Source organism: Anneissia japonica, unplaced genomic scaffold (assembly GCF_011630105.1).
Source record: "Anneissia japonica isolate Jap-2015-1 unplaced genomic scaffold, ASM1163010v1 scaffold165_len1371125_cov188, whole genome shotgun sequence".
Lineage (NCBI taxonomy): Eukaryota > Metazoa > Echinodermata > Crinoidea > Comatulida > Comatulidae > Anneissia > Anneissia japonica.
In genome coordinates, this window is record NW_022697648.1 from 457,430 (window position 1) to 472,837 (window position 15,408).

At 32.8% G+C, this 15,408-nt stretch overlaps 1 protein-coding gene across 1 annotated transcript in view; it reads right to left on the reverse strand.

Annotated features, from left to right (window-relative positions):
• Positions 1–463: 463 nt before the first annotated feature.
• Positions 464–15,408, reverse strand: part of LOC117102275 (polycomb group RING finger protein 3-like) — a 28,697-nt gene continuing 13,752 nt past the window's right edge. Inside the window, exon 5 of the mRNA XM_033242508.1 lies at positions 464–8,126. Coding sequence (XP_033098399.1) covers positions 8,079–8,126 — 48 coding nt within the window. The 3' untranslated portion in view covers positions 464–8,078. The remainder of the gene's footprint in view (positions 8,127–15,408) is intronic.

Genomic DNA, 15,408 nt, shown 5'->3' on the forward strand with positions numbered 1-15,408 from the left:
CTGGTATCCATAGAAACAGCCAATGTGGATAAAGTGCCTTGCTCAAGAACACCAGCGAAAAGCACAACAAAGCATTGAAACACAGACCTCAAGGTAGGGAAACCAAACCAATTCCACTGATGCGCTAAATCACTTCCACACTCCATTCAATATACTGCATGTAAACAGGTGTGAGGTCTGGCCTCCCGCCTGCAACCCCTCCCCCCTTTTTGGAAAGTGAAGAAGAAAAGAAAGAAAAAGAAATAATTGATCGTCCAAAACACCTCAGGTTATTTTTGGGCGTCTAAAAAACCAAAAAATTAACAAAGGCATGCCCCCATACCCCCTAGGGTAGTGTTGTCTCGATCGGCCCCGACTTTTTCCCCCCTCCACCCTTTTGGACATCTCTGGATCCACCCCTGGTAATTGCTATCACCAGCAATTCTTTTGATTTACAATACATAAAAATAGTCAGTACAAATAATTTTTATAGTATTTTCATTTTATTAAAAAGATAATTTGAAACATTTTTTTTTTGCTATCCAGTAATTGCAATAGCAGCACATGAGACACAGCTTTTTTTTAGATTGATGTACAGTACTAAAATGTTACATACAACTCTAGATTAGCATATTATAATTATTTAAAAGCTAATAATAGTCATAATAGCTACCTAAACATACTTGTGTATATAGATATATATTTTTTTTATTAATTTTTTTAATATAGCATAAAGTGCTGTGCAGTGAAAATAGGACTGATTAATAACCCTGGAGATCAAAACATAATATCTTTAATTAATCATTTATTAATGCATTTATTGGTAGATGATAGGATAATCATTATTTATCTTAAAACTTTGGTTTTATAATTACTTTGATTAAATTGAGTGCAATACATTATTTCTAATGCATCCTCCACATTGTCTATCATCTTTCAAAAGCCTACTGGATGGATTGGAGCTGGAAAGAAAAAAACCCCAAAGAACACCCAAAAAAAATATCAGACATCTTCAGGCCTCTCTACGTATGTATTCCAAGCCAGTTGTACAGAAAAGGAGGCTTTTTTTATTCTAACTTCTTAAGAAGGATATTCCGAGATGGCCAGGTGTTGCCTCAAAACCAAAATTATAACATCTCAAATTATCATGTTATTCTGAGGATAAACAACGATAGTTTCCAGGGAAAAAAATCTAATGCTGAAAATGAAAAGCCAAAAAAATGATGTCAGACACCAATCACGCCAAACAAATATTAGAAAGTGTACATCTGGTTTAAGGACTTGCCTATGGTGGAAAGTGAAGTACTGTATGTAGCGACACAAAATAAATTAAGGTACAATGAGAGCTGTGTGTACACCTACGTATTCGAAACATACATTTTAAAACTCCACCTTTTGTTTTTTAATTAAGTAAAATATTTTTTTACATCTATTCTATTTCATTTTATGAAATATCTTAATTTAAAATGTCTTGATAAAAGGCATTACATTTAAAACAAATTTTTACAAGATCTTATCTCATTAATGTAAACACACTCCTTGGACTATGAAACACTACCCAAGATTTTGTCAATCTTAAATCAATTCATTAACTGACTGGATTCAGAGAGTAACATATTTTAAAAGATTATGCATTCATTGATAAATGTACTGCAACCAATGCTTGTACACTTGGAATATTCATTTCAATCTTTATCAATAATAATTACTGTCATTAAAATTGTTAATTTCTTCCACAAAACACATGGTGTTAGTAACAAAATCAATTGGACCATGCTATTAGACTTTTAAAAATTAATTTCCATTTTTCAATACAATGTGTCAGTAAAATTACATTAATTACAATAATTTACGTCTTGGTCCATGTCTTCAAAGTCAATATGTTTTCCATTGAGATGTTCATACAATGCTTCAACATCCTTTGTTATGGAGATGGGCTTTGAGTATCAGCCTCTAGCAATCACTCCTAATTAGATTTCTCCTCGTTAACCTAAATGACATCTTCCACTTTGTCGTCATTATGTAGGTCAAATTAAATACATAACCAGTGTGTTAGGAGTTGATGTGTTAACCATTACAGTATTTGAATTCTCTATCATATCATTAACATTATAAATATAATTATTTACAAACATATTTACATTAAGATGAAACTCCACATTATTTAGTTTTTCTTTCAATTGAATTTAGCAATATTCAATTACATTATGGTACATAAAAAAGCAGTCAATTAAAATTACCGGAAATGTAAAAATCATTATCGACAATTGCAACAAAAAAAATTCTGAACTAAGCAGCTACTGTGCTGTCATTTTAAAAAAGCAAAAATAAATGGTCTTTGGTGTCGAAAAGTGATGCAAATTTTGTTACATGGTGAAGGTATGTAGGGATGGAGATACAACTACAAGCGTACATAAATACCTGCATTGCATGTACAAAAAATTATACATATACATATATACTGTATAAATCTACTAAATATGCCTTCTGTGGTAATGACTTTTCAATAGTCAATTATGAGGAACGTCGTTTTTTAAACTATTATTTGGAAGCCAATAAAAAATAAACAAACATTCACATAGAGTCATCTTCATATATACAACCTACGACTACATGAAAGAAAGATAATATTTCCCTAGGGAGCTAGATTGGTGTGTTCTGTAATAGACTGTTTCCACGAGGTTTGTTTTAATAGCCGGTCACATGACAAATAGTGGGTATAACTATGAAGAACTTATAGTGCAATCAGTGTGAAAGTACAGTATAGGAAAAGGTAATGTTAAAGTTACAAAAAAACAACCTCCCACTATTAACTTGAGAAATAACTGGCAAGGAAGGGCACTACAATTGTTCAAAATAGTGTTTATTTACTTATTCTAGCATTCTCTGTGCTTTGTATGCTTTGGGATTTATATGATTCTTCGTAAACCTTAGCTAGCCTAGAAATCATACAGTGTCAAATGTGCTTTACAGCAGAAAATCTCTGAAGAAGCCATGCCTTTTCCTATTACCGAGAGTCACTCCCACTGCCTGTTTACAATTTATACCCACTATACGTCATGTGACCAACCTAGCATAATTGGTCTATTGGCCGGGGTAATAACAAGTGCATAGGTGGTTGGTATCATGTGCTAGGTAAGACGGACATAGGCTAGGTTAAAAATTTTACAATTGCAAACATGTTAACATAATAATATATAATATTGCAGGAATGGGCACACAAAAACCAAACAAACAACATTAAATTAATGAAATGAACTATATATCTATACACTACGTGGTCTAAGCAGCGATTCTCAAACTTTTTACGTCAAGGCAATTTGCCATGACCCACTTCCCGGGACGTTAAAAACATATACAGTACTCGAAATCAGTCATTAACTGGTAAATGAAATTGAAGTAAAATTCTTATATGAAACTCTCCTTAGTACAGAAAATATTAGCATGAAGTAAAATTCTTTTGTTTTTTTTAACGTAAAGTCTCACAACCCTCTAATTTATTTGGCAACTAAATTTAGAAGATAAACAAAACAGAGCCAACAAGCAATATCAAGAGTGCTTGCAGCTTAGTTGCAAATAAAAAAAACCTTCATTTTAAATTTGTGACAAATTTACATTACTTATCAATTTTCTATCAGCCCTCTTAATTTGTATGCAATTTATGGAGAATTAGTAGTAAAAAGAACTTGCGTACCAAATGTACATAAACATTGCATAATATGAAGATAATACAATAAAATAAAATACATGTCACAAATTATATACTCAGTTCTTGACACTACAAATACTACATCAATAATTTTGTCAATCAATCAATCAAACAGTAAACAATCATCCAAAAGCCAAAAAAAGTGAACAATTATTACATCATGCACTTAAGGTATATCATTCTTGGTGGTTAATGGAAGTATTCGACAAATTTAAATATAATTAAAATATTCAAAATTGAGAATACGCTGTTTAACTTTTGAGTCTGTGCTACTAGTTTGGCCTGCTTATCCTAAGGGTTATTTTAAATGTTTTGGCATTTAGCAGTAGGATATATAGTAATACAACTTAGCATCCATTTTATTATTATTTTTGCAGTGCATTATTTTGTACTACTGTGCTATTATCATTATTTTGAGGTGCTTAAGCAGTTTGCTTATCAGTAAAAAACCCTCAGTAATATAGTGTTAATAATTGTTTTTATCAATACATAACTCTCCATGTTTAGGTGTTTTTAAACAACAACAGGCCTATCTGTTTTTGAAATGTTTTCACAACAATATGTTTTTCATTGGTTCATATATGTATTCATGTCAGAAGTATTCTTTTAAAGAGTTTAACAGTGGGTATATCAATGCATTATCCCACACATATAAATTAGAAACTGCAACCTAATCTATGGCCATTGTAAATTTGCATGCAAAAATACAATTAACAATTGACAGAGAGACCTCAAGGGAACAGCACAATCATCCAATAGCAAATCGAGTCATTGGCTCTAATATAAGACAGATTTTAAGAGCATGGTCATTTTATGGCAATATCAAAAACATATTGTGAAAGAAAATAAATGAGGGTTATACTTTCCGTCAGTTGCTCTGGTTTTAGCAAAATTAAGGCAAAGCGAAAAAAGACACTCCAAATGTTTGAAGATTAAGGAGGCCCTTTTTGTTTAATTTTTATTTATTTTTTTTTCTGGCCATCAGATTCTCCAGATCAAGTTCGTGTACAGAGGCTCAAACAGGGAGTACAAAAATTACCAGTATTATTATTATTCGGAAAAGCTGGGGGGAGGGGGAATCCAAACAAAGGCAAGGCAGCAGCAAAAAGGAAACATGCAGTGATAAGAAACTAATTATTTTTGTTGCTTGGCCTAATAAAAGAAAGTTACAATTACAATAAGGAAGTCTGAGAATGCCATTTCTTGCCGTCTAGATGTACCATAGTAGACATAAAAAGGTTGTACCTCCATCTTAGGGCTGTCTGGACTCTCCACCTGTAAAAATCCCTTCTTGGGGACATGTTAAATATTATATACTACACTCCTGTTGTATGCTTAGATGAGATAAAAATTTGGGGAAAATCAGACATAGCAACTTATCTACATTTAAGATAAAATTTGTAAAACATTTTTTTTAAATATCCAATTAAAACATTGCACTGCATAATCAAAAGGATCAATGAGACATCATTTTCAGTGATTTAGAGTCATTTTACTTCAGAAATCAATTACCAGCCAATTTAATATTCTATTTAAAAAACATACAAACAGTGGCGGATCCAGAAATTCAAAATAGAGGAACCCGGAAAGGAACTTTGACGGATAGAGGGTCCAGACCACTAACCATGTTCGGGCAGAGGTACAACCTTTTTAATATGGCTACGTCACATGTACAAGGCCAGAAATGGCATTCTCAGACTTCCTTTTCCAAAATTTTTCAAAAACTTGGAGCGGAGGGGACATCCCCTCACCCTTGAATTCGCTTTTGAAAACAGTATTAATTATGAGACTTTTAATTCGCTAGTAATATAAATGTTAGCAAAACATGGCAGAGATATTCTCCAATACAGATACCTAAATGAAAAAGATGTATTTTGTTTCAGCAGGCATATCATGTACAACTGACCCATGGCATTTCAGTCATCATTAATCAGGCTTTAGCTCAAAGCACTGCATGACTTAGTCCTCATTGTTATAGAATGAATGGCAAAGACAAACAGTGGTTGGTTAGAATACCTATTTGGCAGGCATCGACGTTTGTTTCAGAGTTGCATTTCGGGCTCTCACCCTTGGGTAGTGGGGTCTTAAAAATATTTGTGTTTAACCCCTGAGCTCCTCTCTCTCATCTTGTTGAACATATTGGTCTATGTGTAGCATTCTGCATCACGGCTACATCCCCTCCCCAGGAAGTGCAGAAGGGTAGTATTAAACATTGAAATAACTCTGATTGATATTTTCTTCAGTGTCAGTTTTAACTTTTACAAAGTGCTGCTTAAATCCTAAAAATTATTGTATGTAAATATGATGTATGAGTTTAGCACCAGTTACGCAGAAGGTAAAGTACGGTACAATACTTATTATAAAATTCATTAATTAACTGTATAAATTGATTGACTGACCGACAATACTAATCACATATATTAATAATAAGGGGTCATTAATTTGTCATCATTTTAACGAGAGTGCAAATCATACTTTAGGGGGAAGGGTCAACAGAGTACATAATCTTTATGAAAATTAAAAAATTATCTCACAATAACAACAATATTCAATTTATTATCTACACTTTGGGAGTGAGATCACAGAAAAGAGTATGTTTTGAACTCTTAAAATGATGAAAAATTGGATTACTGAAGCATATTAAATAATCTGTACTTAAAATCAGATAATATAAAAAATATATTCTGTAAACAATTCATGTAAAACATGATTAAAAATTCATTGAAATAAATGCAAAATTCAATTATATATTTATGAGGAACAATGTTAAGTTCATTATTCAATTTAAAATAACTTTTTTCAAACATTGTTGTAGGTTTGAAAACATACTGAACGTATTATATTATACAAATCAATTTGGACGTAAAATGATTTACAAGCGCAAAACTATAGCCAACTGAAAATTATTGAACAATACTTGAACTTTGAAGGACAGCTGAACTTCATATGAAAATGTCTAACATGACAGACTTGGTAATCCACAAAAAAAATATTAATATACCTTGTAAAAATAGACTAATAAACAAAATGATTTAGTGTAGTCTGACATTTGACACATGTGATTACTAATCTAGCAATGCCATTGGTCAGTGTAAATGCACAGTTACAATATATATTTTTATAGTGATTAAACATTAACGCTGAGTTGGGAAAAAATCATGTAAAAATCTACAAACAAAAATGAAAAATTTTACTTTTTTTAAGGTGGTGTTGGTAAAGATTTGGGTTCAAAAACAGTTAAAATATGTTCCTTGTAGCAAGGAAAAATTATTCCGCAAACCCTTCATCTTCCCCACCCATATGGATGGCTTCAAGATTGGAACAACATAATCTAATTTACTTGGAAGCTCATAGCAATTACATTGACAATAAAACAAGCAGTATTTGTAGGTCAGAAGACTTGAAAGGTTATGCTTAGAATATTGTGTTGATTAAAATTTAAAAAATAAATTTTATTAATAATGTAGTAGATTTTTTTTTAGTCTGTTCTGAACTATATAGTTTAGTTTAAGTTTCATTCTGTAAGTGGCGGATTTCTCGCTGGTGAATGAGAATTTCACATGTCGTTTGATCAATCAATCAAATTGGTTAGGTTCAACAAACTGCACAGTTTCATAACTACTTTAACAACAGAATTATAATACCAACATATACTTCAACACATACAAATAACCATGCCACCCCTACCCATCAAACATTAAAATATCCTTTCCCCCACCCAAGATAAAAGTCACCGCATGTGAACGCTATAGATATGAAAGGCATGATCTTGAGTTTGTACCTTGTAGGGGTTTTTGATAGTGTAGCTTAAATATCTTGTGGGATTTTGATACCAGGCTCATCTGTACTTGGCTCAAGATGCATCAATTTGAGTTCTAAAGATGGATGACGATATCGAGAAGATCAAATCCCCCACGAGGGAACAAGCGAGTTGATGATATGGTGATAATGCTGATATCAAGCTCAAATAATGATCGATGTACTGTACCTCAACACCTTATTTGTTTTTTATACCTGGTTTATTTTGTGATCAGTATACCCTGAAGGTTTCAATACATATTTGAAACATGTGTGATTTTTTTTTGTACCCCAAACATCCATCGCTGTAGGTCTACTTTAGATCTGTGTGTTGAATGCAGCTATCGGTGTACTTTTTGTACCCGGCAAATCTATCAACATAGGACATTTTAATTTGAGTTCGTACCTTGTAGGGCTTCTTTTTACTGATTAAAAAAGTTAAAATTCTGTGGTTCTCTTTTCCTCCACTGACATCAATTTTCCTGCAGTCTGAGATCACAATTAATTTTCCTTATTCACATTTCATCAATAAAATATATTTATTTACATTATCTCTATATAAATTTTTCCTCTTCGGTGAAGTGAACAGGTGTTAGCTGAAGTGAAGCCTGGGCCTATAATGCAGCAAAATTGGACAGTTCTGTAAAAGAAAAAGGTGAAAGGTGAAGTTAGCGCATACTGTATAATAATAATAATTAGTGCATATAATATATCAATTAGGAATTTAAAATATGGAACTAAATTTGGGTCAGCTGACTTGTAAGAGATAGTGAGAATTTCAATTTCTTAAGTATATAAGAATAATGTATGGCCAAATATGTACAGCCATGTATATAATATATATGCAATGTGAGTATAATCCCTCTGTTATTGATGGCCCTACATAATGATATCTGGTCATATGTAGAGCCATATTCATTAATGATGGCTATTTATGTCTAGCCTGGTTCATCAATGATTTACCATTCTCATTAATATATTATACACAAACAAGTGCATAGCCGTAGACCATAGGCGATGTATATATGAAATATTATATCAACTTTCTTGTATTGATGCAAACCACGGGCTAGCATGAAGGAATAGCCTAATTAGCTTTGTACAGAGTCATCACTGGCCATATGTTATACGACATATGTTTCACTATAGCTTGTTGTTGTTTCATGTAGATATATGTCATATACTTAGGGTTATTGTTTTATAGGTCAGTATATATAATTCATGCTACACTTGTATAACCTTATATCTTCATGAAAGTTTATGACAACATAATGATGATGATCATAGTTAAATCATAATGAGAGCGATGGCAACAACAAGATTTGCCGTAATGACAACCAAATCAAAGCTGTAGAATAAGTAACAATATAATAACATTAAACTAACGACAATGGTGATAGTCGTGTACACAAGGATATCAGCATGGGGTGGAGGAAATGCAAATGTGAGGAGGTGATATAAAGTAATTTTTAACTACTTGAGTATATTTTTTTTTATGTAGCAATATTCCAGTGTGGGGAATCGGTATATAAAACATTCTGTGTGGAATACACGATTCAACAAGGACAAAATACTATTCCCTAAATTAATATTTTAGGTGCTAAATCCCTGGGTATTAATAGGCAATATAAAAATTCTTATATTGCTATTACTGAAAAAATTTACATTCATATTGTAACAAAGAAATGGTACATAAGAAAAAATGAAATGATGATGGATCATTAATATTTATTTAATCCAATTGAACCATACAAGCACAGTTTACCATTAGGTCTAGAGAAATAGTTTCTTGTCCTAACATTTTGAAAAAAGGAGAATGAGGGCATTTTTTTTTTTTATTCCGAGATGGCAAATCCAAGATGGCCGATGGGAAACAGCTACTACTTTCTCACTTTTATCAGGTAGACACATTGAAAGCAAAGCACTAGACATGATTTATACCATGTATCCCCAACCACAGGAGAGGAATTATACTGATGTGAGTTAGCCAGGTTTTCGTACATTTTTTTAAATAAAGGAAATAAAGAAACAAAATTTGGTGAGACAGAGAAAAATGATGCGCAAAGGGACGAGAAACTAATATTTTTTTTTTATATGGCCCACAATAACAAGCAGTGGTCATTAAGCAGGCAAACCCATATAAACAACTTCTGCTTGCTCTAGAAGATTAATGTGCATTGTAATATAAAAAAAGAACCTTGCAATTGTCTGTACTAAAAATAAGACACAAATCATTTTAAATGGGGAAAAACCATTACATAGAATAAATAACGATACACTTGATTAAGTTGTAACTTGTAAGTTAAGGTTCAAGAATCATTTACTGCTTGTTATTTAAAATATAAAATAAATTTTTAAACTTACAGTTTTCATATTAGATTTTATCAATACAATATAAAATCTATATATATTAGCTTTCAAGTTTATGTTTGAATAATTATACCAGTTATATTACATCAGTAATATCCAACTATAATAAAATATTAAATAATAAAAATAATTAAAAATAAATACAAATTTTAAAATGAATGTTTTCCATTGAATGTTCATTTTTTCATGGTTATTTATAGATTCAAGTGTGTATTACGATGTTACAGTAAATTCACAGATCTAGCATCAAGTTTCAGTGTATGAATGTGACACGTCAAATCGAGTGATGTCAACTAAATAAAAATCAATAGGATTTTTCCAAATCCTTTCTTTCACCAATCTGAAGGATCAGTAAGATGTGAATTTCTTTGATGGTTGAGTTGAAGAACTCGTATGATATTTCCTACTCAATCCACTATGTATTTACTGACAACTAATAAATGTTGAAACACACTTCTCAACATTATATGGGATATACCATGCCAAAACCAGCATCAACAAAACCTGAAAATTGACTTTTTAATATATCCATATCCTCCATATTATGAGATTTAAAATGAAGAGTCATTTACTGGAATTTACATACTATTGCCAAAGTTATGAGTAAAATTATTACAGTTTTTCTGTACTAAAGTATACAATACCGCAGCATTCTCATGCTAATTACTTTAGTTTAGTTTAACATTTAGCAACAGTACACTGGTTTTGGGATGGTAAATTATTATTAACATTATTTGTTAATAATTATCTTCTGTACATTGAAAATGTTCATTAATATTGGTTACTGTAATAGTACATGGTGAAGATCGGTTGGGAAGATACATTGGGACACTAGGACAGATATTCAAGATGGTGGAAAAAGGCTGTCCAAAAAAGCTCTTGCAATTATTATGATTGATGAAGAGCCACAAGTCCTCCGTCAAAGTTTTAAAAAACCAATCACAGTGGAGTGCACTGACAACCTAGGATCGCCCTTTTTCCAATGCCGTAGCCAGCTATTGTGACAGCTGGGACAGTCCCACACAATTTTTCTAATGGGTCCACAAAGAATGACACAAAGGCTGTGAGTCTGATTCGCATCTTGCCACTCTCCCAATTTTAAGACAGTTTTTTCCAATTTAAAGACATTTTAAATTTGTACAAATTATTTTATCTTGAAAAATTCTCTGTTATAAGGAGCTCTAGAAACACTCGGCTGATTAATTGTTTGATTGATTAATAGATATTTTTGTATGGACGGCTGTTAGGGCCAACATAATCTACTGCCCTCATCGGAACTTTCAAGATTACGAGAACTTGTTTCTTTAACACGTTGACTGGCAGACCTTTTTTTACGGTTCCTTCCCGTGTGCCAAAACAAGTTTACATGTACAAACATACTTTTTTGAAATTTTATCTAGTCATATATCATCAAAATGATGTGTCTAATAAATTGGCGGGAAAATATTAGGGGGCGAGTATACTCGTCGATGGCACTGTGATAGAACTTTTTACTGACTATGCCAAGTGCGAGTTATCTTGTCATCTTTTTGCATGGGTTGGTATATGTTCAAAGGGCGCCCCACTTGTACCGCTCGAGTGTACTACCGGCAACATAACACAACAAACATACAATTGAGAATACAGAATTTTTAATAAAATAAACTCTTATTTTAATATTCGTTTTTTTTTTTATTTTATCTTAATATCTATTGTGCATAATCTTTTTTAAGTTTTTCTTTGTGGAGAACCTTGACTGTTATGTTTTTATACATTTAGTTAATCCTGCTTCATTGAATAACTTTGTATTTTATTTCATATAACGCAAAATAAATGATATCATAAATGCTAGTAGGCTTATTACTACAGTATTATTGCAGGGGTACCAAGTTGGAAGAGCCCATTTCCGGGAAATTCATTTAATGACATTGGGGCGCTATATATTCTATGAGGAAAAAGTGTAAGTGCCAAACAAAGGGCCACGCCTACCTCAGGCCCACCATGATTGGGGCTGAGGTGATGACATTTTTTTTAGAATAGGCACTTTAGAAGGCCGGAAATGGAACTGTCAGACTGCAAAAAATAATTGGCAACCAAAGTTTAGGCCTAAATAAAACAAAGATTTGTTTTTTATTTTACTGAATTTGCAGGAAATAAATGAATTACTGGGAGATTTTTGCTTGTTTGCGGGGGTGCGGGAGACTATACCAATTTCCGGGAGACTCCCGGGGAGTTCCGGGAGACTTGGGACCCCTGGTATTGTGGTTGGTTGTTTCTATTTTTACTTTTATATTCATTTGAGTTTTATAATTTTGGATGCACCTTCACGATAGTGAAGTGTCTCACTGTTAAAAAAGTGTAGTATCAGAATAAATGTCTTATTTACTGTCAGTTGGTAGTCATATTGATATAATTTCCACTGCGATGGGCTGTCAATAACCAATTTTGCAAACACAAAAATGCAGTAGCAATGCGGACAGACTGTCTGAATAACCAATTAGGAATAATTGATTATTTTTTAAGTTTTCAGTAGAAACAGGCCTAAAAAATCAGTCTTCATTGATTTACAGAAAATCTGAAAATCCATAGCAGGCAATAAAAGGCTACATTACATGTCTTTTAATTGGCAAGAAAATTGTGTCAATTGAAAGTTAATAACTTATTGAAACATCCAGAGCAATTTAAGATTTATTTAAACATCCATGTTTATACGATTTATGTGAAATTATTTTAAGTAGTAAAAATATCCTTGCAGCGACAGACATCCTTTTTGCACGATGAACAAACATAAATGCAAATGATATAAAACAATAATATTCCAGTCTCTTTGTAAAGTGCCCTGCGTTTGTATCTTAGTACGCTCTAAGCAAAGTTTTATTGCTGGTAACTTCTCGTGAAAAAAAAAATGTGTTAATATTTGGTTCTTAGTAGAATGAATGTGGCTGTTAGTTAAGTTCTGTCCAGACTATTAAATTCTACTTGACAAAAACATGTGGCATGTCTAAATATGGTCATGATGACATCACATCATGACCATATATAGGCACATCATGACTATATATGGGCATACGACAGTTTTTTCAAAGAAGATGTGATAATCTGTACAGAGCTTCAGAGCAATGCAGTAGAACCTGCAAAAGCCTGCAAGACTTAGTTTTATGTTACTGAAACAGTGACGTTAATTAAAGTGTGTCTTGAAGTATGAAAGAGGATTAAAATATTATAAATACATATGAGCAGTTTTCTTGCAGTGCCTTAAAGGTAAGGATCAACAACAGTGGTGTCAGATTCAGAGGTGACAGGGCGGCGGATAACTTGAAGCTGTTGATCTTAAGTAACGTGTAAATCAAATGGGAAAAACAAAATTGGAATATTCATGATGATGTTCAGAGGTGGGAATACATGTAACATAAACATGGTCTTGTTGTTTGGTATTTCTATTGACTTCATACTCAATAGTTGTTAATGCTGATATCAAGCATTAGACACTTGATTTGTCAATGAAAACATGAAATAATGATTGACTGACGTTGACACACACAACGTTGACACACACAAGCACTACAGTTGCTCTGTATGTTCTCAAAATTAATGCTCGCATAGGGCCCTCGTCTATCTTCAAGGCCACCCATATCGCGGTTACGCTGCATTTCAACAAATCTCGTGGCAGAATTCAGCCAATTATTTGAGTATGGTAAGTTAGTAATCCTGAATGAAATTCATAGAGCAGAGTATTACAATAATCAATACATGGGATGTCAACAACGCATGCATGAGTTTCACGCTTGATTGGCTAAGCATTTTAGAATCCTTCTGATCTTATGAATTGCAAGATGAAAATGCAGATGTTGCTGATTTGTTTATCAAGCGCAACATTGGAGCCAACGATAACGCCAAGGTTACAAGCATCGTCAACTGTACTGATGCGTTTATCCGAGAAGTCAATGGACCTTTCTGCTAAGCCCGGCCGCTAAGAGATATTGTTGATAAGGTCCTATAAAAGCGTAAACGTAAACGTGGGACAACACACATGTTTGTGGAAGAAGCACGCATTCTTAGCCCTGTTCTCATCTTAAGTTTGATTGGCAATCTGGAAGGGTGCATTACTCAGTGGAATGGCAGATAAATAATAGAGTTAAGTTAATATTAATACTGTATATGAGCCTTTATTAATTTCAATATTAAATAACAATATTTTAAGGATATGTATATTTTTATATATTCTTTTAAATATTGTCTAATAAAAACTCAGAAAAATGTCTTTCCTTAGGTTTTAATTTAGAAACATTTACAAAAATAGGCTCCTGATAGTAGACTTGCCACAAGTCTCTAATTTATTGATTTTTCGCAGTATTAGCATAATTTCGGAGAGCGCCACCAGCTTCAGTTTATGTGGAGAAAATGTTTAATCCGAATCCCAGAAAAAGAAACTATGGAACGCCATGCAAATAAGTAATATGGAACACCACTGGTGCCAAAATCAATTGATTTTTAAGCATTTTCATTGATTAAGACAGAGTTTAGGGACTGGAACCCAGTTTATCCTGATAGGATAATGAGTATACTGCAGACACTAGGTCAAAATTACTCTAAAGATAGTCCATTATCAGACAAGGTGCTATCAGCCATTGGTCATTTGTCGAAACATAGAACCAATTACCAACTCCTTGATAAAACTATATTCACACTGTACTTGACATGCCTGTGTCAAATGAACTGAAATGAACCTTAATACATTCCATTCATGCCCGTATACAGGAGGGTGTTTTTATGGTTTGGGAGAACCCCCTTTTCTAAAAAACCCCCCCTTTTTTTTGCGAACTCCCCTCTTTAAATTTCCCAAACAAGTCCTCCAACCCAACTAATGCACTGCAGACCACCCAGACACAGATGTTTTCAAACATATCTGCTTTTATAGCATTATTCAGACCCATAAAGCACAAAAATCCTCTTGCTTTGGGGGTTTCGCCGATCCCACCGGGGCTTCGACTGTGGACCTCAAGCCCAAAAAACCCCCCTTGGAAGATCCTGGCTACAGGCCTGCCATTTTACAGAAAAATTCCACAACCACATCAAAATTGTGATTACATTGTTCGCATTGAAATGGTTGGTGTCAGTAGAGGTTGTATGAAAACCTTGAATATCAACTTATTCTGATCTAAAAAAAAAAAAAGCTGCTATCATCAATATGCAATGCATATTACTTCTATGAATGTCTCTACTGGATCAACAAATGGATCAAAAATTTCTAAGCAGCATAATGCTCACTGTGTATAGGCCTTAATGTCTCATTTCTTACACAATATTCTGCTATAATCTTGGTTTAAAAAAATCTTGATAATGTAGTGCAAATATAATAAATAAATAACATCAAGTAAGTTTACAACGTTTTGTTATCTTTTTAAATCATCAAAAAAGAACTTACTCCTATTATTATATTAAATAACATTATATTAATTTGCATCATAACAATTTTTTTTTTAACAAGGATATATTTTAGGCTAAATATTTGTACTGCTCACTTGTTGAGGCAGGAAATCGTTAATCTTAAGTGACTGTGCTCAACAGTAGAC